The sequence below is a fragment of the Falco punctatus genome, assembly GCF_963210335.1.
Source record: "Falco punctatus genome assembly, chromosome: 6".
Taxonomy (NCBI): Eukaryota; Metazoa; Chordata; class Aves; order Falconiformes; family Falconidae; genus Falco; species Falco punctatus.
In genome coordinates, this window is record NC_137585.1 from 19,752,787 (window position 1) to 19,778,835 (window position 26,049).

The window sequence follows — 26,049 nt, forward strand, 5'->3', positions numbered from 1 at the left end:
ACTGATGCCCTTGCTCACCTTGGCTGACATTTGAGAACCCTCATTCTGGCAATAATCTCAGTGTTTTCAGTAGAAGCAAGAATAGCGCAACACAGCCTCAATCAAACATCTCTGGCTTCTCTTTTGGCATATGAAAGACCACACACTAGGTTATGAAAAAGAGGGTCAGATCTGTTGGCACTGGATGGACTACATAACCAGACTCTGCTGGGAAATATAAGGGCTCTCTTGATCACGGCCTCCTTGAGGAAGCATAGTCGCCACTGCATAGGAGGACCATAGCTCCCTCCTGCTCTCTAACCACATACACCACATACAGATGATGGTTGGATCTATGCCTGGCAGACAGGGAGAGAGGCCACCATGCAATGCTGCACATGTGTAACATACTCAAGTGCAGGAGAGAGTGGGCTAGGTGCCAACCATGCGAGTTTTACAGTAAGTGCGTGAATTTTGACAATCTGTGTGATTAAAATACTCTTTTGACAGGTATTTGAAAACTGCACCTGTGTTGCAGCCACAGGGTTTTCATCTCAAAATGTCTCTGCAATTCTGGGCCAGTGTGATGGAGAAGAAAACTGTGACAAGATGCTTCATTATTTTTTAGTATTGTCATTAGTCTGCAGCTTCATTTTTTCCTTAGCAGCCATGCCTGGGTACATGGTCTTAATAAGGTACAGTAAAATGTCCTTATCTTAAGAAACCTACTGTATTTTTTTATGCTGAGGTTAAACACCCCCAGGAATTAAAAATGTGTTAGTTTGCCTGTGAAGGGAGGAAGCACAGAAAGCTGTTATGTCATTTCTGCTCTGTGTTAAGGTTAAGTATCGTGTCAGCTTTATAGCCTGTTGTTGCTTCTGGCTATCAGCTGTATCCTGAGTTAATGTAGGCCCACTGAGTCAGTGCGCTGAGATAGCGAGAGGTGTGTGATACCCATGTGTGTATTGATCACATCAATGTGATGTTGATTATGACACAACTACCTTGCACTTTGCGCTGGCCTCAGTCCAAGTGGATGATACCAGGCCAACAGCTTTTCCTTTTGTGATTTGGCAGTTCTAGTTCAGGAACTTCAATAAACGTCACCTAATGAGGATAATGAACTCTTTCAACCAATGCTCTAATTAGAATGGTTTGGGCTTAATGTGGTGAAGAGTTTGATTAAAAAACCCAGAGGTAAACATTTCTTATTAATGTCACCACCACTAATTGGTGTACAATTTAATTATCATACAGATCTCTAAAGCCTGAAGAAAAGTCATTTGGAGTGGGTATCCATGGACTAGCTTCAAGAGTATTTGGTAAGAAAAGCTCTAACGCACTTCAGAAGCATAGGTCTGATCTAGAGCTAGATAAGGATCATATCAGAGCTATGGGCATGGCACAAGAGTCTACTTCTCTGGAGCGCCTTTGATCAGGAAGAATTTGGGTTTTTGTACAGATCTAGATGGCATGGAAAATTGGAACAGCTTTCAGTTTGCATTTATTTATACTGGGTAGTAGGCTGACTACATCTGCTGCTCATCTGAAAGCCACTTTACATTCCTTCGCTCTTGTTATATGTTTATTGAACACATAAATCACTCTGATGAGAGAAAACGTTGACTTTTGAATAGGAATCACAGTCCATATTGTAGCAAGTATATACTGTTAAACAGGAAAGAAAGTATTTGATTGAGGGTAGCTGGATAAGGAAGAAGAGAGAAACATAAGAAACAGAATATGGTTCATGCGGAAAGAGGACAGGACAGATGGAGTAGGTGAGAAACAACATTGGTTCTACAGTGTATCTGCTAATTAGAAGAAATATGCTATTCAAAAAAATGTTGCTAATATTATTTTTAGCTGGAATTCCATCTCCCATTTATTTTGGAGCTTTGATAGATACCACTTGCTTGAAATGGGGTAGTATGACTTGTGGTGGAGAAGGAGCATGTCGGATGTATGACATTGTCACATACAGGTATATTTTCTACTTTATTTTCATTTTTCCTTCTTACTGTATTATTACATGCATAGAGATAGAATTTTACACTCTTTATCTTTTCCTAATAGACTAGCTGCTCCTGTGTTAGATGTTTGACACAACAGTGTTCTTTGGCATTGGCTTTAATTGTCAAATACAACCTTTGTCGCAGACATTGGAACACCCTTTGAACAGAAATGTTCTGGTGCCCTAATTACATTCACTAATGGCCTTTCATAAGAACAGACCCTAAAGCACTGAATTCTGATAAAAAAATTAAAGCAGTAAGCCCTTGTGGGAAAAATATTTAATGGCTGACTATGCAATGTCTTTGAACAGAAAATGATTGAAATAGTACTTGAACTAAAATAGAGGAGACATTTATAGAGAGGATATAGTTACCCAAGTTGGAAACTGGCCCAGGATTCTACACTTCATGCCTTTGTAGTCCTTCAAGGAACGCTTGTGGGAATTTTGATGAGAGTCTTGTTGAACTAATGGCCTCAGGCTGATTCCTTTTAATACTGTGTTAAGGTTGATTTGGAAGAAGGCTAGCTCAGGTACACCTGGAAGTGTTACTCAGGTGGCCTGAGCTGCCCTTTTCAGGGCTCTCTCTTTTCTCCTTGGAGAAAGCCATAAGGGTACCAGCTGGCTGACTTTGCTAGCTAAATGAGTTACCAAAAATTGGGTGATGTAAATAGCCATTTCGCTGACACTGACATCTTCTCTGTTCTCATATTGATTCATCTTCTGTGAGATCCAAAAGGATCAGGGCACAAGCTTTAGAGTGGCCGGGCAATTGTTGCAAAACAACGTATGCTGAATAGTTTTGCTATTTTTTTCAAAAATGCATATGTTTAATGAAGCTCATTCTTTATTTCAGGTGGCTCTATCTTGGCCTGCCAGCAGTATTACGTGGAGTGTCCTATATCCCAAGTGCACTAATTCTCCTTATTTTAAAGAAGAAACTTAAGTCTGAAAGCCAAATCTTATTAAATGCACCAGTAGAAATGCAGGATAAAGAACAAGAAGCATTGAAATAACATTTCAAAGCAGGACATATTATGAAAAAGCCTTGCAGTATAAATTCTGGATATATCCTTGTGAAAGATTTCATACTTTAACTAGTGAACACCTGGACAGAGATTAATAAAATTATGCATAGTTGTATCCTAATTATATTATAAAAGTATCCGTTCATGAACAGAAGGTACAGGACAAACGTGTTTGGTGCAGAAGAAAAAGGAGTAGAAATAAGAAAACTTATGAAATACCAGGTTTGAGTTGTCTGAGCAAAGGGCTATAAAGCAGAAATGTATGTTTTCAGCCCTGGTTTCACTGAAGGTAGTGACAGTTTTGCAGCTGACTCCAGTGATTCCAGCTTTGATCCTGGAATTCTCCAACAGCTTCTGCCAGAGCCTTTCTCATTGACTGTAGACAGGATTTGTAGCTTCTTTGGGCCTGAGTTTTCCATACATTTATTTAATTACAATGTTAGTCATTTCAGGTGGGAGCTGTTTGTTCTGCGTAGTGTAGGTGGTCAATATATTGAGAACCTGGTTTATGACATAGTCTGGGTGCTGTGGTAACAATAAGAAATAAAAAAAAAAAAAAGAGAAAAATTAAAAATACTGTGTTATGGTGATATTTTAAGGTTTGCATAGAGAATCGACAAGGAAAAATTCTCAGGACTTGTTACTTCAGTTGCATTCACTCTACAGGGGAATAACTTACTCATTAAGCATGGTAGATTGATACTTGTTAGTTTTGCCCATCATATTGCTGTCTGCTAAATTCTATACCTTCTCATGTCTTGTCAAATTATTCTTTGAATGGTACATGATAGTAGTCATCCATGTGCTCTTCCTGTTGTCCAATTTTTATTTCCCTCAGATGTGATGCTATAACAAATATAGTATCCATTTAGGGTTCACTGACAGTGAGCCCTTGTCCTGGGATGCCTTAAACATCTCAGGAAAAGACCCTGAATATCTCAGGGAAAAAAATCATACACAAAACCCTGCTGAGATGTATGTCACATGGGGTATATCTTTGCTTCGGTGCATCCATGTTTAGCATCTAATTTGAAACTGCCTCATATTTGGTCCCAGTGCAGAGGACCCTTAGGTCTGTCTGCCGGTGACCGTGCAATAACTTACTAAGCCCTTTTGTTACAGCTGTTGAAAAGAAAAAACCCCCAAATCCTGCCCTTCTGATTATTACATCCTTCTGCATAAGGCATGGAGGAAGCTTCTAGAACTTTACGATAGACCATATGCTCCACTACTTGCAACTGTTTCCTACCCGTGGAATCTATATGACACAGACTTACTTTCATTTTATGCACCTGAGACCTTCTACAGCCATCAAAAAATGGGAAGGATATTGCTCCAAAGTACTTATATTAGTTAAATTATATTCTGTTCTACTTTAAGGTGTCTTATGGTGTTAATAAGCTCAACATATACCATATGAGTATGTGCTTTGAATTGCTTCCTGTCCTCCTGGAATCAATGACAGAAGATCCATTTCTTCTCACAGAGCAGGAAATCAGCTCCAGAATTTAAAGTTTCTTCAAATACAGAAACCTTACAATTAATTGTTTTGAAAAGATTTGTCACAGCCCCTTTGTGTCTTTGCATTGGATGACAGAGCTAAACAGGTATAATGTGAGGAAGGGGAAGAGAAGAAAATACAAACGTGACGCAGCCTGTAACAGAGCAGAGCAGAGAGCGCAGCTCTTTAATAAGCCACAGGGTCTTCCAGAAGCTTCGTGAACATTTGAAGCACTGCTGATTTTCAGCATTGTTCTTGCTACCATGGACACTCACTGAAAGCCATCATTCTTCCTTGTGGATATTATATTCCTCCAATGCTAGAGTTAAAAATCTTTTGCAGGCATTTAGTCACAGTTTGGTGCCAAGGTAACCTGGGAAACATGAAAAGTTACTGTGCACTGAAGTTTCACAGCTGTAGGAAACAAAAGGGCTTTGTTAGGTAGGCAAATATGTACCATTTAAATGAAACACTGATAGAAAGTCAGGCCTAGTTAACTCACCATGGTTTGAAATAAAGGAAGCAGATGGGAAAGTTTCCAAGTTTTAAATTTAGTGTTTTATTAGATACATTAAATTTCTTTTTAATTGTTTCAGTTCATCTGCTTGAGAATGTAGCAGTGAAACAGGCCACCTTCACCGAACACTTTGAAGCCATTAGCCTGCTACTCAGACTGTTCATCAACTGAGATGCTGCTGCCGGGAGAGCTGGCTGGGTGTTGGCATGTGGAGAGGCTTCTTGGCATAAGCCTGTGGTGGGAACATTACTTCCCCGGAGTGAAACCAGGGAACAGAGTGTGCAAGTCATTCCAAAGTAATCATCATAAAGCCTTTATGATATGCCATGTCTGGTACAACAGACATTCCTAGGATTAGGTTGGGAGGTTAGAAAAATACTCTTGGAGCTATTCCTTCAAATGTAAACCCAAACTTTAGACTTGGTCCTTCCAAGTTTTGAGCACGCTGACCTTGATTCCACAAAGCGTTTAAGCATGTGCTTAACTTAAAAATGAGTGGCTTTATTGACATTTACTGTTTAAGTAGGTGGTGTTGGACATTTCAAGACTGAGCTCCAAACTGACTGCTGTGACACTCATTTGAACAGAGGCAGCTTGCTGTGGGTTACAGATGATATTCACTGTGCATGAAGGTTTGGGCTGAACCCAGTCTTGACATTTCAAGCAGTGAGACTCGCATCAGCACTGTGGGTAGCCCAAACCACAGAAGGGAATAATGACAATTGAAGTAACAGTAGGTGTAAAGTTTTTTATAAAGCAGTAGCATATGAATATTTGCATTGATTGAGTCCAATATCAAGTTAATAAAAATGGGTGGTAGGTTTGTTTTCTGAGTACCTGAGCACCAAGCAGATGGCTTTCACTGTACAATCAACAACGTTTATTTGTCACTGAAGTTTTAACATAACATAAAATATGAAATTTAAAGGGTGCTCATGAGTTGAATTTTGATCCTTAAACCTACCAAGTGTAAGGCTAGCCGCTGGTGCCTGGATATGGATGCTGCCAGATGCTAAGAAACAAACACTTGATGTTTTTCTGGGAATGGGAACAGTGCAACCATCTTGGAGATATTTTTAAAGGCAATGGTACACAAACTATGCACACATGTATTTATCTAGCTTTTTGTACTTAATACTTAATTTCATCAGCTACTTTATTGCCAAATCTCTCAGTATTTTACAAGTCATTATTAACAGTTCTATATGTAACCTAAAAAATTTGATGTCTGCTATGAATTTCATTGCCTCCCTGCTACTTCTAACTTATAAGAATTGAAACCTACTCTTGACACACAATTGAAAATTTCTGATTATGCATATTGTTCAATTTATGATTTCTTTTTTGGAGAGGAAATCTCTCACTTGGGAGTAAAAATTGTTAGCTGGCAATTAGTGGACGTAAAGGAGGTGTGGTGACCAAAGCTGCATCATTACACAATAATTTGGCTGCTGGCATGACTGATTTATGATATGAATGCTGGCTTGGTGTTTGTGATACAAACATATGTTAACATGTATAACTTCTGAGTACATGAGCATTGTAATTCTGGACAAGTATTCTTGGCAGTTCAAGTTTACTTTCTTTTCCAGTAACTTCATCTAAAGTGAACAGTAGCCTGTTTCTGTTTCTATCTCAAGCTGAGTTAGCAGGTAACTCTTCCCTGCAGACTCTTCTCATTCAAGCAGGCCTCATAGGAGTAGGAGCTAATTCAGCCTGTGGATGTGGAAAGAGGAACACCCTGAGCATACCTGGGATGGGATTTGGCATGCAAAAAAGCCAAATCACCTTTTAGCTTATGTAAGTGTGGTCATGTGATAAAAACTGGATATATCCAGCACCAAGCTCTTGGCTACTGCTGCTTGTTAGTTAGAATTGTTGTAAGTCCTTTCCTTTCTTAATAAGGCATAAAGTGTTCCCAGTTATGCTGGTTGGGATTTTGAACATTCATTGTTTAGGACTTGCACTGAGAATGTGGAAAATTACGAGGTAATTGCCCCTCTTTTGCTTTGTTCACGGAGTCAAGGGCATAGATTTCTAGTCTCAGGAGACTTAAATCACAGGAAAAAAAGTAGCATATCCCTTTAGAAGGTGAAATCTTAAGTACCGCAATGCCTAACGTCTCTTCCAGGAAAGACCGTTCTGTAACTCCATGACAACAGTGTGATATACGCCTGTTAATTTCCAGCAGAGGTGCTTAAGGGATACAAACACTGTTTGTTCAGGGCAGACATGCACATGACCATAGGTGGCAGTTTGCCGAATCCTTGTAGCCTGGGCTGTGTAAGAGGAAGGTCCTCACTTGGGGTGTAGAAAGCCCATTACAGGTGGGAAACGCTGTTGTAAAAGAAAAAGTGCATTACAAAGGTTATGCATTTTAAAATTTAAGGCCTTGACCCCCTTGTGTTTGTGTAAAGGCTGCCTGGCTTCATAATGTTATCGTGTAAATGGTTCCAAAACTGGCTTTGAAAAACCACAAACTTCTCATTTCAGATTAATGAAACACAGAGTGGTCCAGTTCATGGTGTACCTTTGCTGTTACTATTGTTTCACGGCAGGCCTCTGGAAGGCCAGAGTGCAGCAGCTACAGGCTGTCTGGCATGCAGTGATTTTTCTTTCTTCTGTAGGTAGTAAACCAATGTAAAGAAAACTGTGGTATAATGACAGGGTCATATATAAAACAAGTCCTAAGTTTCTGCAGAAAACTTCCAAGAGGGCATGAGCCTTTTTTTTTTTTTTTCCTGTAGTTTTCTACTTCATACTGCATTTTAACTCTGAACGTTCCTGCTGGTGAATCTAAGTAACAGGATAGCAGCATTTGCAACATTGCTGCCACTGCTGCTTCTTGAATTACTTCCACTTGTGACCAGGAGTTTGCAGGAGTATTCCTATCAAAGGTGTATATATGCAAGCATGCAGACACATAGACAACTTGTTCGTACACTCATTCATTTTTCAGGCATTACAATTTAACAATCTACTAAGGGACTTCCCTTTTCATTTTAATTCTTTTTATGTAGAAGCCTGGCTTCTGAAATCCTATCCGGGGTGCTAGAGAAGTTATTTTTAATTTCAAATAGACCAAACAAAGCTATTCATTGTTTCCAACTTTCTCTGTTAATTTATCTTGCTATGTTTTCAGGTCAGCTAAGGCCTGAGCAGCAGAGGCTGGATACAGTTATGAGCTTTCCTCACAACCAAAGACCTTAAGGTCCACTTCTGTTTTTTCCTGTATTAATTATCAAAGGCAGTGGTACTTAAAGAAGAACTTAGATTTCTTCAAATCTTATTTCTGTATGACCATTGTGAACTTGATACTATATTCCTCCATGGCAGCAGACACTGGTATTGTTGAAGAAAGAATTACAGCTTCAGTAAATACCTGGAAAGCTGAAGAGTCTGGTAGGTGTGGGAGAGATGTTTTGCTTCAGTACTATGGGCTGATAAATCCCCCCAAAACCCATATCACACACAAACCCGTCTGCCTTATATTTAGGTGGCTTTAATACTGAGGTGAACCACTGCAATCATCCAGCACAACTGGTATAATTGGTGCCTTCTCCCCCCACCCCCTTTTTTTGATGTGTGTTTTCACAGTGTGTATAATAAAGAGGAGTCTATACAGGGCTGCCGTCCAGTTAGCCTTCGTGATGCAAAGATGACTAATATGGAATTACACTGTGAAATTTAAAGGCCTGAATCCCCAAAAGTGACAGCCGAGCAGCCAATGTTCATTTGCATGTTTATTATCACAAACTCACTAAACTATATCATCTTTAAATAAAGTGACAGTAAAAAAGTGCACCAAGATTAAGGTTAGTCTGGATATTCCTTTACTTTAAAACTTAAGCAGGCAGAAGAGGTGTCAAGAAGGTCTGTTTAGCTTGTGTTTGCATGGGAAAGGGTCCAGATAACTCCAGGATGCACAGTAATCCTTACTCAGTGTTTATGTGCAATAGGTGAAAGGCAGAAGATACAAGTTGCTCCGGGAATCAGGCTTTAGGTGCTTAGGCAGCAGCCAAGGATTAATATCTGGGCATAATAATTAGCAAGTGCAATGTGTGCTGGAATAATCCCATAATTCAGACAACTCTATGGAAATAAATGGTACATCAGCCTAGACAATCATGTAAATTATAATAATGTGCTTGGCAAACTTTTTCTTTTTGCTTTTGATTTTATAACTAAGTATCTACCTCTGTCCTGCGCTAGAGGTTCCACCAGCTGGTGTGTCCTTCAGTGAGATGAGTTGGCCTCAGTCCTCTCAGATTTGCAGCACCAGTGGGATCCTCCATAGCCCAGTGTGACCTAAGCTTTGCTTGAGAAATAAAAGTACTTCCCAAGAGTTTCGGTAACTAGAAAGAGAGGGCAGCAAGCAGAGGGTGCTGCGGCTGATGTCCCTGGCATCGCTACCACAGCAGCAGGAGGAGTGGCTGGTGCATCTGGCTGGGGTGTAATGGTTGCACAAGCTGCATATGGGAACCCCCGGGCTGCCAAAGGGGATTTAAACTGCTGCCTGTTTATATAAAGGGCTCATGCTGGAGGATGTAGGCAGTGATGGCAATGAACAGATGGGAACAATATAGTGTCCTAGGCCTCTAATTTGAGTTCTAATTGAGCTGGTTTAGCACTTCCGAGTTTATAAATTGAGTACAGTAAATAAATTATATTCTCTACCAATAAAAAATATTTCTTGCCACGTATTTATTAATGTTTGTCAAGCCTAATTTTAAAATATAGATGGCATGGCTTCCATTACTTCTCTGGAGATTGTTTTATACTCTGTTAATTTTACTATCTTGGAACTTTTCCCAGTGTGTCACAGACACCCTGTTGTGTTAATGTTTTTACATTCTTCAGATATTTACTTGTGGCAAGCTCCCTAAACTAAGCCTGTACTTTCCATATGTACTGAGCACCTTATGATTTATCCCAAGATCACAGGAAATTTGTGTGATGCTCGTCTAATGACATCCTTTTGTTCTGAAAACTGGTTCACGACTGGAATAGTGCTTTACTGCCTTTAGAAAGGTATTCCAGTATTGCTTTAATCAAGGCCTTCCTATGTTTTGATACTGTGTGAATTTCTTTTACCTTTGAGATTTTTCTGTAATTTGTGCCATTTACAAAACAAAAAAGCAAAGAACCGTTTTTTGTAAACAGTGTTGTCATCAGCCCTGTGTAGCTGAATGTCAGAAACTTGTTTCAGGACTCCTATTTTTACTTTTTAGAACCTCTAAAGCCAAATACAAAAAAAACCACCCCAAAACCAAAAACCCCCACCATGGGTCACCATGCTGCTGCCTGGAGTGGAACACCAAAACAGTGAGTATAGCCTTTATAATGTTTCCAGCTGTATCACTTACGCTAACTACAGATTGTAGAGGAAGATATCTTTACATTCCCTAGTAGAAAAAAGAAATTCCCATTGGGTGTTTGCCTGAGATTATGCTGCACAATAGTTTTAGTGATAGTTCACAGTATGTTTGCTTTAGCTGCTCCTCATGTAAAAAAACAGTTCCCTCAAAACCGATTACTGCAACTAATGCTTAAAAAATCCTTAATGCATCATTTCATTAAAACCCAAAACTCTACATACAATATAATTTGAAAAAGTAGCTGTGAGAAAAGAAGCCTTCCTTGGAACTGCAAGGATAAGTATTTATCTGGGTAGAAATTAGGAAATGTTTACCTTGAAGCTTCCTTCACCTAACACTTTTTAAATGAAAGCACAAAGTTTTAAAGTTTTCTTCAATGACTTCAAAAACATCATTTAATAGTAAAAAACCCTGTAAGTTGCAAAATAATAATAGACTTGCATACAAAAGTACTTTAAATTTTCTTCATATTTAAGAAAAGCGAAGGTAGGTTTATAGCATCCCAATGTACAAACTGGTATTGAGATGTTCTTCCTACATTTCCCACCAAGGACAGAGTGAAAACTATTTGAGAATTACTTAGCCATACTGTAAGTTATTTTCATACTTTTGAATGTATGAGCTACCTATACCTGAACACTACCCACTTTGATAGGCAAAAGCAGTGCAAGATGCTCACAAGAGTTCTCCCTATGACTTTGGTCAAATTTACTGGAATCCAGGGGTTTGCACTGGTTTTGCCAGCAGAGATTTACTCCTGTGCTTTTTACCTAAAAGCATCAGCCAAGGGGAGATGAGATTGAAAATGCACTCCTTGTGCAGGGCATGTTACTGGAAGTGCCTAGGGTTAACTATTTACAAGTGGAGGGTTTCTCTCCACTGGTGCTCATGAAGGCACGACGACACTTTGTGATCCTGCTCCCTGGAGCGTGGAGCCTTGCTCCTCCTTGCCCTCTGGCTCAGGTGCATTTTGCACTCCCACAGAGCTGGCACAGGCAGTGGGTAGCGCCCACTCTGAGCTGGAGCTGAGAGGTCAGCAGAGATCTTGGCCTGAGAAATACATCAACACTAACATATTTGAAAAGGACTTCTTTTTGGTTGCATTCCACTGTGGAGTTGCTTGTTTACTTTCTTTTAATGCAAACTTTCTGTGGCAGAAAAGGACTGTGATTTTTAGAAGCCAAATTTCCCCATCAGTTTATTAGGTTCATGTTTAATACAACTTGCACACAAGAGACTGATAAAAGGTGACTTCCAATGGCATACATTGCAGGCTGGCACCCCTCTTCTGAAGGTTGTCAATGGTAGTTAGAGTTCTCCTTTACAGCTTTGAAAGCATCCCCAGTACATTTGTTTGGACTATCCAAATCCCATGTTTTATTTGTAAGTGTAGAGCGCATCTAAACCACAATTCCTCTATTCAGGTTAAAGCATTGATACAGCATGTGTTAGAGATTCAGGCTGGAAGTCATGCATTAACACTGACAAAACCTGATTTTTTTGAGATACTCTTTGCTTTTTCAGAAGACTAATTAATTCCAGCACAAATTATGTCTGAATTCAAAGGCACATGGCAGCCTATCTTACCAAGAAATGGTATGACTTGAAATAAGTTTTTATGTCTATTCCTCTAAGGTTAGTAGTATTGGTTCCCATATGAGCACACATGTAATATCTGTCTTACAGTTTGAAGAGATCAGTAACACTCCTCCTCTACTACTATTATTATTTGAGGTTTTACATATGAGTACTCAGTGGCGTCCCATCCTCGGGGAGAAAATTCCCTCACTGCAGAGTTAGATTTCACCAATTTTGCAGGAGGCCTGTGAACAGTTGCCACATTAAATTTTACAGGAGAAAATTCTCATAGAAGAGCACTCTGAAATGATTTTACCACTTGTATCTTTGTCACTTATTAATTCTCTTTGGGACCTAAAGAAGCTGGAATTACTAAAATAAGATCGCGTGATAGCTTAGCATAGCAACCCTGAATCTTCTATGCACTTTTCCAGAGGTGAAAAATTGGTGTCGAGAAATAAGACTGAACACCTTATGTACAAATCATGCTTCTAAAAGCTTTTTTCTTTTTGAAACAGAGGATTGTTTCCCTCCCTTCTTTCACATCCTGTCCTTCCATGTTTCAGCACTAGTAGGGAACAATTGATCAGAATTTGCATTCCTCCTCTCCCTGCTGATACTTACTCCTGAGGAAACCCACGACTTGTGGACTGAGCTCCCCGAGCCTTAGTCTTGCAACCACATCAGCCCTGACACGACATCACCATGTGATCTTTTGGCTGCTGGCTTGGCATTTGGGATTGCGCCGCTTCGGGCTGAGGCTCTGTTTGGCAGTGAAGCTCAATCAGTGCAACCAAGCGCAACGGAAGCGATGACAAGTGGGTTCCCCTTGCACAACGTTTCCTCTGCTGATGAACAAGATGCAGCTCCGAACGGACAGTCTCCTGAGCAGGAGCTGCCACCTGGTTTACTCTGCATGGCAGGAGGCCAAGCCTAAAACTTCTGCAGTTTCTGAAATGACTGCCACACAAAATAAACTCCTGGAGAAACGAGCTGGCTGAGCATGGGAATGCACGCCCGCTCACGCTGAATGGCCTTACTTGTTATGAGCCACAGAGTATCTTGCACCCGTTCGATGCGGTTCATAACACACCAAGGGCGTTGATGTGCAGCCAATAGGCGCATCATGTCAGGGACACCATGTCCTGCTTTGGGACAGTGGCTGGTGGTGTTACTCAGTGGAGCACCCAGTCAGGCTTGGAAGGCAGCTCCCTCCCCTGGAGCTGTTTGTGGAGCCGTTTGCAGGGCACTTTTGCACCCACGTCTGAGTGCCTACTGCTACCAGCCTGCCGTGGACAGGCAGCGCTGGGTTACACGGGAAGCCCCAACACTTCAGTAACAACAAACATTTCCTTGTTGGTGACCTGCTCTCCTGTTTTCGAGCTTCCCTGTTACCACAGGCATTGCAGAACAGGTTCCCAGTGGGCAAGGATGATGTACAGCCAGTTGTCAGGCTGGTTGCTGACACAACATCCCACGCCATGGCTTGCGGAGAGGCACTGATGTGTGCTGCTGCTGCTGCTCGCTGCCAGCGCGTGCTGGTGGGCTGGCCAGGATCCAGCTCCTGCGGCTTGCCTCCCTAGGACTGCCCTTCTGCAGCAAGGGCCCTTTTTCTCATCTGTTAGCAGCTGCCTTATCACAACTGAGTTGCACGTTCAGGTGTGATAGCAAATGCTTTCACAGGCACCGGTGCTTATTTTGCAAAAGCTATGGAAGACTGTTTTTATGGGAGCGCTGAAGCTGTTTATGGTGGGATTCATCTCTCCTGACTTCCTATTGTCAAAAGCAGACATTGCTGTCTAGCCTTCTTTCTCAGCCATATCTGGATTCATTGCATCTTATACCTAAAGTAAGTATCAAAAATCGACCAGACAGCTTACACCTTTGGAAATGTTTATTTTTCCTCCTCTGACTATAAAAAGAAACTGATTGAGTGGCTCATCTGGAAGTGTCTGCACCGAATCCATGCAGTACTGCCTTGTAAGTGGATCCTACCACCTGTGTGTGACAATTGCAAGAATCTATGCCCTCTATAGATAAACTTCCTTGTGTTCGACTTTAAAATAGCACTTCAATAAATCTATTTTGAGTGTCTTATTTTGAGAACTGTGCCTCCTCTCCTGGTAGACAAAAGGCTTGCAGTTACCTTTCCAACAGACTTCTGTTCTTCCACCTCGTTGACAGCTGAGAGCAATGATAAATAGGGGACCCATTGCTAATGCTCATATATGTTTTTCCTCAAGCTTTGCAATATCATCATACTTAAAAGCACTCCAAATGCAGGCTGTAGTATATGTAAATCTGAAATTATCAGATGAAGCAAATTATGAGTTATTCTGATAATATTCTGGTGAATTAATCTAAGCATTTTAAAGATTTTAAAAATAATTATGGTATTAAGAACTAGGCAAAGATAGATCTTCTTCACCTAAATAAAAGTATGAGAATGGATCATTTTATCTGAAGAATAGGTTTGATTGCATTTCCTGTATTCTGAATTCTTTTAAGAGAAAGTGAATTTCAATTATGTACATTCTTCTCTTCTGTTAAAACTAAATCAATTAATCAAGAAGTTAGATTTAAAGATTAATGTAGGAACATTGCATTTAAAATAATTACAGCAAATGACATTTTTCTGTATTGCATATATTCTTACTGAATAGTAGAAATGAGCTGAGTTTTGACTTGCTCACTGAGTATCTGGTGACAGCAGAGAGTCCTGCTGGCAAAATAGAAAAATTGAAACTTTAAATAAAGTAATAATAATCAAATAATAATAAACCTTAATAAATAAATATATCTCAATTAATCAATAAATTGAAACCATAATAAATCAGTGAATATATAATCATCAGTAAAATTTGAAAAAATCTATTAAGCAACATGCCAATATCTGTGAATATGGCAGATAAAATGACTGTCTCCAGTTAACTATCAAGCTTCAGGGGAAAGTGAGAACTTGCATATTTATGGACTCAGCAAGCTTATTGTTTCTTTTAGCTTCCATGACTAAGTAATACATTTCCATGTAGTTCATTGAGTTAATTTAATCTTTAGCAAATCTATTAATTTTTATATATTTATTTATATATGTATTTTTATACAGAAAAAGCTATCAAGGCTTTTCATACAGACTTTGTCAAAGTTGGCGTTTCAGGAGTTTATCTTCCACTGGAAAGTAAGGGGATGGTGGGACAATGCTTTTTCCTTCCAAGGCTCCTGAAGTTATTGGAGTGATAAAACTTTTTTTTTCTATAATTAGAAATCACTAGAATGTTCCTTTAATTAGGAATGAATCTGATTTTGTAATTCAATTTTCTGCAAAAGCGCATGCAGTTACATGCAACCAGATGACCAAAACCCATTACTTGAGATTCTGTTGATAATACCTGGAATGACTTCTGGGCCAGAATTGTTGCTTGTACTGGAGTGTTCTCCTCTAGAAAAGACACAGATTAGGCAGATTTGTACTCTGTATTTGCCTTGTTACATGTGGGAGCTGATACTCGTGGTTTGTTAGGATGCTAGAGCTGGGCTAGCTGTGGGTAGTACGCTCACTCTTTTTTTTTTGGCCAGTGTGTAGCTGGCTTGGAGGGACAGCTGTGTCATCTCACATCTCCTGCTGGCACCTGCAGGAACTGTTTGTGGTGTTAAATAATCCTGATTTATAATAGACAGGGGGTCTGAAGGGAGGCTGTGATTTCCTGGGGCCATCCGCTTCTCTTTTAGGTCTCCACAAGGGTGTAGCCCACTTGCACTTCTGTGTTGGGATTGTGACACAGAAGTCCCAAAGAAGTACCAAAAACTGACAGATGTCAATATGCAATTCATGCCCTCTGAGGAGCTAATCATTCCTTAGTATCTCTGCTGACCCTTGTCAAAGGCACCAAGAAGTGCAAGTTACTGAGGCTGCAGGTAAGATGCTTAGGAAAACTGAGTCTGCTCTCTCAGGGCTGTTGCACGTGAAGTGAGCCATTCCATGGCTGTTAGGTGGATTGTAGGAAGTCCCCTTTGGAGAGGTGCTTAAAGCAACTTTAGTGTTTAGACTTCAGGAAACAAACAAAAAAAAGAATAAAGAAATTAAGTTGTTCTTGCTGGCAGAGACTGGCACCACTAGTGTGCTGGCAGGTAGGCTGCCAAAGTAATGACAACACAAGAAACCTGCTGTCTTTTGCAAAGCTTTTGTATCGGTGATTGTGGGAAAGTTTTGCAGTCACTACAAGAAGGAAATCCAAGGTTTGAAAAAAATGCAGTGGAGTGCTCCACTTGTTGGAGTAGGCAGCGCTTTTGCTGTGACGTTGCACTGGCTTCAAGCCTGAAAGCCCTAGGGCAGGGAAAGAAACAGTCTGACACCGCAGTGACACAAAGTAAGTTTTCTCTCTCTGCCTCTTGCTGTCTCTTCCCACTTCTACTAACTTCCTGCTTCTTTCCATTTTGTTTGTTTGTTTGTTTGTTTCATTGTTAGGTGCTAGCGCAGGATAGACTAGCCTTTTTGTACATCTCAGTGTCACTAAACTTGAAAGAGATTATGTAAAGTGCAAAGGTAAAAATCTGCAAATTAGATATTTTTTTAAAGGATAAGCACTGTGATAAAACATCCCACTGTACAAAACCTATTCTTTACTATTAATTAATTTTAAAAGTTGTCAGAAATTGTCTTTTCTTATTTTTCTTGCTTAATTTAATTTTAAATACCACTGATGTCAATGATTCATTGGTTTGCCAAAGTTCAGATTTTTATAGAGTTGTTATGGAAAATGTTGTTTCATTATGCATAAGAGAAGTATTTATACAATTTAACACTTTTTTTAAGTTTAACGTAGGTTATTGGGGTGGCAGCATAACATTAAATATTGTGAAAAGAAAACCATGTCACTCATTTAAATACTGTTTATTTAACAGTCAGATGTTTCACAAAGTTAATCATCAGCAAAATACAAATCAATAAAGAATGTATTTGTTTTAGAGAACTCTGTATTTCAACTCCCGTCCTGAAAATATTGGGCTACCATAATTTAATTATCTATAACTTCTTTTTTCAGTGTTTTTTGATTTGAGAGCTGCTGAAGATGGTCTAAGGAAGGTTAGGTCCCTTTAGAAATGTCATATGTGGATCACTGAAATATACATGTGTTTGCTTTTTATAGTCACTTTTGGTGGATCCCACTGGAGTAGGATTTGGAACTAAAACCTAAAAAATTAAGGTAGAGAGCTTATGAGGCTTTATATCTCTTTATTCACCATTAGAGCTTGTTTGCAATCATTAGGAGTAACTTTTGGGGGGCTGCTGGATTGCTGAGAGTGTTGTCCTTTCTGGGCATGGGTAGACATTTCTTAGGAGTCCAGGTTGCTCCTGGACATCTTGCTTAGGAGAACTGAGCTCTCCAGAGGAACAGAGTGACCATTGTGGGTTAGCCCAGGACCCTGCCACAGCACTACCACCCCTGGTGTCGAAATCCTTTGTAACACTTCAATGGCCTCTGCTCATGGGTCAGCTGGCCCCTGGGGCCTGCAGGAGGGGAGCTTCCAGAAGTTCCCAGAGGGATGTCTAAGATCCCACTGTCTTGCAGGGAGAAATGTTACAGGCCAATTTCTTGACTTATGTTCCTCTATATTCCTCTAATACATGTGCCAGTGTATATTGAAGCTAACTAATTGATTTCGGTACTACTGCACTGGTTTTCCAACAGAGGAACTTGGCAATAGCTCTTTTTGACTTGTTATCATTCCAGATCTCTCTGTACTAGCTGGTTTCCCCAATCAGCTCAGTCTACATCAACCAACATAACTAAGATGACTTGTTATATCAGAGCCAATTTTTAAATGGAAAACTTTGGCAGTCTCATTGAAGTAGCTATATTTATCATCTATCTTGCAGGAACTTGTGGAGACTTGTGGACTTAAAGACAGTAATTATTGGTTTCTTTTAATCAGTGCCCTCTTTTTCCCTAATAACATCTTCACCTGCCATATCTCTTCTCTACCCTATTTCTCCTCAGTTGTTATTTGTGGTCTGATTCTACAAACATTTATCCGATAAATAATGTTTTTAGGAATGTTGACAGGATGGTACAGAGTACTTACTGTTCAGTATTACTGCAAATTCATAGATTATGCAGTTAGAGAAAATCCTTATAAATATAATAGAATAGCAGAAGCCTACTGGATCATACCAAAGGTCTATTTAGCCTGGAACAGTGATTGAAAGTGGATATTGAGAATATAAGAATTGGTTCAAGCATGGTGATTCTCTGACATAACCTCTTAACCTCCAGCTTCCTAGGGACTTTCCTTCTCTGCAGATTTCTAAAAACTGTCAGCCATTTACATCTAAATTTTCTATTTATCCAAGAAGTTCCTGAAGTATTTTAAACAGCAGACTCCACAAAGCAGGTGCATCAATCTTCAGCATATTACAAAGACACTTTGAGCACTGTTTGACAACCTTCCTGAGAAAAGGTGTCAATGTGTAGGCATCTCAAATAATGTCTCACAGTCTAGTATGCTGAAAAACATTGGAACCTTTATTCTTATGCAAATAATAGTTAATCATAGTGATATTTTCCAAACAGGAATACCTATATTTCAGATCTGGGGGAGGAAAACCATGGACAGGCCAAACACTGCTGGTGAAGTTAAAGGCAAGTCACTCTTCCAGGACAGCGATGGCAGCACAGTTCCTGTCAAAAGCGTGTGCCATAATTGTTCAAAGTTAAAGGTATGGAAGGAGCCCTCATAACATATTTTCTCTGGAATACTGAAAATGATAATTTGAAGTTCTATCAAAATTTAGTTAGTTCTCTATGACACTGTTTGACACTACATGTGTTAGAAACGATGCTCTAGGTTGTGATTCCAAGCACATAGCAGTTAGTAAATGTGTTGAGAAGTTAAAAAGTGAGGCCATATTTTACTAATGAATCATTTAGAGGTGTGCTGTAGTCATAGTGATAGCTGCAGCTTTATCTTTTTATCCATGTTTTTTAGAACAGGACAAGTAGGAGGAACAAGACATGCCATAATAATAGTACCAGTAATGAACAACATTATGCTGAAAGTTTTCCCTAAGGGGGGAAACAGCTAAAACAGTACAGGGTAGAAAGGTAGAAGGTGCACACAATCAGTGTCAACTTTCTTTTTCTTTGCAGTAGAAGAGGCTTTGGAGGCCACCCTGAAAGAGAAAGTAAAATCTTCTGGTTTAATGAAAACAATAGGAAGAATCTCTGCACAGAGAATTAGAAAGCAGAACTTTGATTTTTGTGTTTCTTGAGTACGTTGCTCAGGCGTTCCAGCCATGAAGAAAAAATTGTTTCTTTGCAAACTCAATTCTTTTCTCTCTTCAGATATTTCTTGGAGCTCTAGCTTTTTCCTTTTTTGCCAAAGGATTTTCTGGAAGCTATATGAAGAGCATGTCTAGTCAAATTGAAAGGAGATTTGAAATCTCATCATCAATTGTTGGCATTATTGATGGCAGCTTTGAGATAGGTAAGTGTACTTTCTTTGACAGTGGATAAATACTGCTTCTTAATATATTTTCCCCCTTAAAAAAATATCTCTTTTTGTAATCTTACTGGTTCTCTCTCTTGTTGATACAGGTAACTTAATGGTAATGGTGTTGGTGAGCTACCTTGGACCAAGAGTTCATCGACCAAAAGTAATTGCTGTTGGATGTCTCATCATGTCTTTAGGAGCATTTTTGTCAGTGTTGCCTCAGTTCCTAATGGGACGGTAAATACAGAGTTTTCACATTGTGCACTAATTAAATTTGACCATATGAAGTGTTATTTAATCTTACACCTGAGTTAAAAGCTTGACAATAGTAGTTTCTTCCAGATAACAGGAAGGTTTTAATAGGTGAATTTTTTAGTATTGGCTTTCTGATTTCCTCTCTGAAAGCTTATCTCTTTCTATAGTTAAGTAAGACAGAAACCTCAGGTTTCTACAGGACTTATACATAATTAGGGATAAAGCAGGTTGAAGTTTTCACCTGCGGTGTACATATATGTAGACACACGGGTTTTTTTTCAACTGTTCTCCTTTTTTTTATATATACTTAAATGGACTGTACTGAGATATTGATGGAACAGGTTGCTTTCTGCATGGTGGCTATTCATGCTAAGCTCTTCAAAATTATGTAGATTTGTATGTATTTCCGCTGAATTCAGGGATAGTTAAGTATCTACATACACCTTTACATCTAAGCTTTAGTGCTTACATTGTTGTTAGAAGCAGTTCATACCTCTACAATCCTTTGGCATCCTTACTGAATAGTAGTTGAAAATAAAACCCCTTTTTCCCCTCAAAAATTAGAATTTATTTGTGCATCTTCTTTAGTTCCAAGACCAATACCTGTGAAAAGGAGGGCATGAAAGGAATTGTATGTGAGGACCATGATATGGGAAGTGGCCACAGTCATTTGCTCTGCTTGGGAACCTGCACTGTGGGAGACAGCACAGGCCAGACACAGAGCTATGGAAATATCTGATTTAATCCAAGCTCACGGCCGAGTTCTGAAGATTACCCATTCTCCACAACACTGAAAAAAACATAGTGGCAGTGGGGACCTCACTGTCATCCATCACAATATTAAAGGTTACCTTTTGACTGCACAGTCAGAGGGAATATCTGCTCTCCATTTATACCAATGTAGCGTAAATGTACTCAAGCTGGTTTTAATTTGCTTAGCAGAGTTGCTGTAGTAGCTGGCTGCCTAAATACAGACAAACACGTGTGTTCTGCAGCCTGTGTTAATCTCTTTATAGACACAGATAGGCTAAAACTAGCGCAGAAATCTCTATGTTACATGTCTGTCACATAGGTAAGAAACTGGTGCCAGTATAGAAAAACATCAACACTGTTGTATGTAGACAGATGTGGATGGACTCTGCCTCTGTCCTTCACTCTAAAGAATGATCTCTTAAGCCCTGGAAACAGCTTTTTTACTCTTAAGCTAAAGAAAATATTTGGGTTAGAATGATCAGAGCGTTTTGAAAAAAGGTATGAAGATACCTATCTTTTTTTTAAGCAAAAGCACTGGAAATGGGTTGCCTCTCCGCTTTGCCTGCATCTAACAAGAATGAATATATATGAACACAAGGCTCATACACGCTTCCTGCAAAGCAGTCTTTCATGTGTCAGTTGTAGTTCATATAGGGTTTTTTTCCAGTTATAATTATGAAAGGATAACTGTTACTGTGGACAACTCCTCTACAAGTGTATCAGCTTGTTCCCCAGCACCGTCTCAGGGCCATCCAGTCACAGATGCTACAGAAACTCTCAGCACAATGAAAAATTTTGGTAAGCAAAAGCTCTGATGCTGGGTTCCCTTCTTCTGTTTGTCCCCGTTTTATACGCTCTCTTTTACTGGAAAGCAGTAAACCCCCTGTTAGAAACCATGGTATATACAAACCCATGCTATAATGATTGCAAATCCCCATATTTTATGTTATTTTTCTGTTGCAATAAAGCATTGTCAGAATTATGTTCACAGAAATGTAAATGTTTATGGCCTGCAGGATGTGAGAAAACAACAAATTCCTATCTGTGGCTCTTTGTGTTGATGGGGAACCTTTTGCGTGGAATTGGGGAAGCACCAGTTATGCCACTGGGTGTTTCATACATTGATGATTTTTCTAAAGAAGAAAACTCAGCATTTTACATAGGTAATATGCAAATGAGTGGGTTTTATGCTAAACATTCTTTTCTTTGACATTCCTGTAGCCAAGAAAATCTATCATCTGCTCTATTCTGGATAATTTTGAGTTATACAGAGACAAAAAAAACAATGCAAAAGAGATCTTACGGGGTTTTTTTTGTAAGATATTTCCCAGGTGCTCCTTTTGCTTTCCCCAGGTGGCTGCTGCTACATGTGCCAGTTTTCTCTGTGATTAAGAGAAGCATAACAAAATACTCATTTCTCCAAAGTGAGAAGTCATATCTGTCTTGTCTGTAATATCATCTTCGGTACTGCAGCTTCAGAGGATAAAATTATTTCTAATCACTAGCACAGATAAGAGAAAGATCCTTAATGTAAGGATCAGTAAAGTAATCACGGTAATGTAAACGTGTTTCAGAAGCTTCTACTTGACTTTTTAAATTTCACATGCAGCACACTTCCTAACGAAAGTTTTTTAAATTCACTAGTTACCAAATGAACAAACAAACTTTGCCAGGGTGTTGTAACAAATTCTTTCTAACTGAAATTTTATTGTTGTTTTGATGGAAGATAGGTTGTTGCCCAAACACCAAGACTTACACCCAAACAAATTAATTTCTTGCCAAACTGATTTAATAACATGGAGTATTTGCATGGCTGAGGGAGGTCAGAACTGCTGCCTGAAGTAAACTTGATGAAATTGAATTGGTCATAAAGACAGTAAGACACACAGTTTCAGGAAGAGCTCAGTATGTAATGCCACAGGGTAAGGTCATTTCAAATGCCTTCATTAGGGGATGAGGAAACCTGCAGGCTGAAGAGAACAGAAGTATTGTGAAGGGACCTGACAAAAACAAAAGTTCCACTCAGCAGTTATTCAAAGAATTTGAAATCACCTCTGAGCTTCTAATTGAAGGTATTCAAAAAAGTCCAGCTGAAATATTTTCTTGTCAGAATCTGGTCTGGGAGAGATCGTGACAGGTTGGAGGCTATTGGGGAAGTGAGATTAAAAATATAAAATAGACACAGAGAATAGTATGGATTCAACCAAAATGAAAATTTGTTTTGGTCATGCAAGTGAAAGGAAGTATTTTGTTTACAAGTATCAAAATGTTGCATTTTAACAGTCTGAAAAGCCATTTTCAGTCTCTTACACCATTTTGATGGACAGACCCAATTTGCAAAAAAAGTAAATATTGAAATAGTCTTTTCCACAGAGCTGAAACTCCTTTTCTTGACCAGTTTTAGTTGTTTTCTATATCTGATTTTTTTAACAATTGACTGAATCAGTTTAAGATTAGTGTTTTTGTAAAACACATTAAAAAAAGTCCTATAATGAAAAAGTCAAGCCTTGCTGATGAATTTTGACCATTGATCTCATTATTTGAGTCTGAGCAAGAAGTGCCACCTTCTTGTCTCTCCTTTTTCTCCTGCCCTTAGATGTTTTGTTGAGCAAGAACGTAAATTATTTTGAGGCAGACACAGCTTTTTATGGAGTGTTAATATAATCCTTTTAACTATTTTTGGCAGAGTTATAGTGCAAATGACAATTTACAGCAATAAAACCAGAGTGGCCATAGGAAGGAACAGAAAAGTAAAATTAGTGGTTTTGTTAAGATGCTTTACGGAATTTAGTAGAGGACTGTAGCTTTTCTGTAGAACTCTGTAAGACAGGAAATTGATTTGTTTTCAGGAAATTCTATAGATTTCAGACTGAGTTTTAAAGAACCTTTTTAATTTACTTAGTTCTACCAGGCCATCAACACAGTCCTGAGGTGGTACAATGCACTGTACGCCATATACAGTCCTGAGAAGTAATTCTGTGTAGGGTCTCTACTCAGTATGACTGTAAGTTATAATGATCTCAGTCTGTGTCTAAATCCAATTGGCATTTGGCAAGGGTCAGGAATCTCAGGATCTCAGTGGTTGCTTTGTTCCGAGAGGACCTTGGTGGAGTGACCTTTGAGGCCAACTGCTCTGACTGAGAGGTTATTCCATAAATGCTGCACCATGCTAAGCGCCTAGTTTATTTAGCTATTTTATGGTCTTCAGATGTTTAGCTTCTGTTTACGTGCCTATAGAAGTGTTGCCAACAAACATAAGAGGGTTGCACCTATACTAATATAATTTCAGCAGCCAATTTTTAAGAATTTCTGGTTTGCTTTGAAACTGAATGTTGACATGGCTGATTAATGGCAGTAGTCATCAGACTTACCATGTAAGAGGTATAATAAACAATTAAATATATTTAATGAGTATTTAACTTCCATGGGTTTCTCAGTAAAGAAGAGGTTTTGAATGAATAAAATTTCATCGAGTTGAGCACTAGCATATAATCTTGTATCTATTGAACCCATGGCTTCAGCAGAAACATATCTGAAGCCAATGTATGTTGGAAATTTTAATACCTGTTATGGTATGCCGAATTACTCATCAATACAAGGGCTTGGCTGAGCTATGTTCAATATGCAGCAGCTGATTAACTGACAAGCGTGTATGATTTTTGCTTTGTGGTTTAGTCTGTTCATTAATTACAACGAAGAAATATTATGAAGGAAAAATATGTTGAGAAAATATCACAGTGAACTTATTTGGTTTTGTTTTATCACAATACAAGCATATTATCTTAGTGAAGTCATTCTTGAATTTGAAGGGTATGCAAGTGTGAAATTTAATTTAAAAACTATACATATGCAAAGTTATTGCCTTATGGTTCTTAGCTTATCGAATAGCTTATCTAATAGCTTAAAGAAATATACTGCATAGACTACACAAGGCCATTGGTATGGGTGTGCTGTTTTTTATGTGTTTATTTTTGAAATTTGCCACTGAGTATTTGAACTTTGGAGATGAGCTTGTCTAGTTTTGAGTAGTAAGTTCTACTTTAGACTCACTGATAAATAAACATAAAGAGCTAATTCCTGTCTTCTAGTGTCAAATCCTGACTCTGTAGAAGTCAGTCATTTTGGAAGCATCAGAATTTAGTCTAAAAGACTAATGAAATAAAATGAGAAAACTAAGTGAAAGCAATATGCAATTGGAGCAATGAAGCAAAACCAAAAAATTGTATGATTAGATTTTGCTGTAGGAGTTTGTTACAGTAGTGCTTGATCATAAGCGGAGCAAGCACTATATTCAGAAGACACTTTGCAAAACCAACAGGAGAAAAATCTCTGCAGTAGAAAAACACAGTAGTATTTACAGAGCATAGTGCCGAATGTAGGCAAGAACAGACAAGCACTTGGTCAAGAATTCAATTTTTTCAAAAAGAATTAAGCCTTCTGCAGTTTTGAACAGGTCCTAGGTGTCAGTTCCATGCTGGAATTCAGAATTCCAAATCACTGACCTTTTTTTGAAACTGTTACCCCCTTACAACTAAACTTCAACGGATCAACGCAAGTGACAAGGGAATGTGAGGACCTGTGTTTGAATTATTTTGAGGGTATTTTATTTTACGTTGATTGCCAACAGCAGTCACCAAAATCAAAATTCACTGTATCTACATACCCTGTCAGCAAAATGCAGTCCCAGTTTCCTAGGTTTCTACTAACCTTCACACCTTATTATTTGCCTCTAGGGCCATCCCACTTTCTTGTGATCCTGTGTTATCTCCTTTATAAGTAAAGACAGAGCAGGAAATGGAAGCCTCAGTGAGGCCAGCAGCAAAACTGAAAGCTGGTTTCAAAGAGGTCATTACCTGGTCACTAGATTTCTTGATTCTTTTTACAGCTGCATAAATACGTATTAACACAACAGTTAGCTGATTTGTTCATTCTGAATCCAAAAAGATTCTTTCTAATGAACTTTGATTACACACAGGGATGCTTATATCTCCTTGTTGCCTACTGAAAATATTCTCAGGGTCCTGTACCTAATTCCATGTCCGCTCACTTTTATTGTCCCTGTCGTCCTAATGTGACTCCAAAACGCAAAGATGCCTTCTTATACGCACATCGTCAGATCAACTATTGCTACTGAAAATTAAACTAGGGACCTGAATGCATACTACAGGAAAATTTCCTGACTTCTACAATCACAGAACATCATGCAAGCTGTAAAAAGAGCTGCAGGTAGGCCTATGATAGATCCAACGGGTCTAGAGTTGTATGTTCGTTTGTTAATCACCACAAGCTGAACAACGCAACTACAAACATCTGAGGCGGGAAGTAGGTAGGAGGAGGGATAAAAATCATTGCAATGTTATTGTCTTTCTTCCTATTTCTTCCAAGACACCAATCTTGCAATGAAATTCTTGTGGGGGTCCACATGAGACCATGCATCAACAAAGCCCTGTGCAGGTGAAGGAGCCCGCTTCCACAACGCAGCTAGCGTGTTGGCAGTTTATGGATTATCTTCTTGCTGTTCAGAAACTTGCCAGTAGACATCTCCTAATGGCCTG

General features: G+C 39.0%; 2 protein-coding genes across 6 annotated transcripts in view; both read left to right on the forward strand.

The window, feature by feature from the left end:
• SLCO1A2 (solute carrier organic anion transporter family member 1A2) overlaps positions 1-5,936 on the forward strand; it is a 64,600-nt gene extending 58,664 nt beyond the window's left edge. For all 4 annotated transcript variants that reach the window (XM_080391138.1, XM_080391139.1, XM_080391140.1 and 1 more), the window contains 4 exons: positions 490-674; positions 1,237-1,301; positions 1,846-1,963; positions 2,850-5,936. In XM_080391138.1, the coding sequence (XP_080247264.1) occupies positions 490-674; positions 1,237-1,301; positions 1,846-1,963; positions 2,850-3,009 (528 nt within the window). In that variant the 3' untranslated portion in view covers positions 3,010-5,936. The remainder of the gene's footprint in view (positions 1-489; positions 675-1,236; positions 1,302-1,845; positions 1,964-2,849) is intronic.
• Positions 5,937-6,182: 246 nt separating this feature from the next.
• LOC308065322 (solute carrier organic anion transporter family member 1C1-like) overlaps positions 6,183-26,049 on the forward strand; it is a 36,739-nt gene continuing 16,872 nt past the window's right edge. Inside the window, exons 1-6 of one of the 2 annotated variants that reach the window (XM_080391149.1) lie at positions 6,183-13,844; positions 18,568-18,713; positions 19,339-19,480; positions 19,591-19,723; positions 21,162-21,292; positions 21,511-21,657. In XM_080391149.1, the coding sequence (XP_080247275.1) occupies positions 18,603-18,713; positions 19,339-19,480; positions 19,591-19,723; positions 21,162-21,292; positions 21,511-21,657 (664 nt within the window). In that variant the 5' untranslated portion in view covers positions 6,183-13,844; positions 18,568-18,602. Of the gene's footprint in view, positions 13,845-15,083; positions 16,363-18,567; positions 18,714-19,338; positions 19,481-19,590; positions 19,724-21,161; positions 21,293-21,510; positions 21,658-26,049 lie in introns of those variants that run through there. The other variant, XM_080391148.1, reaches the window with a different exon arrangement.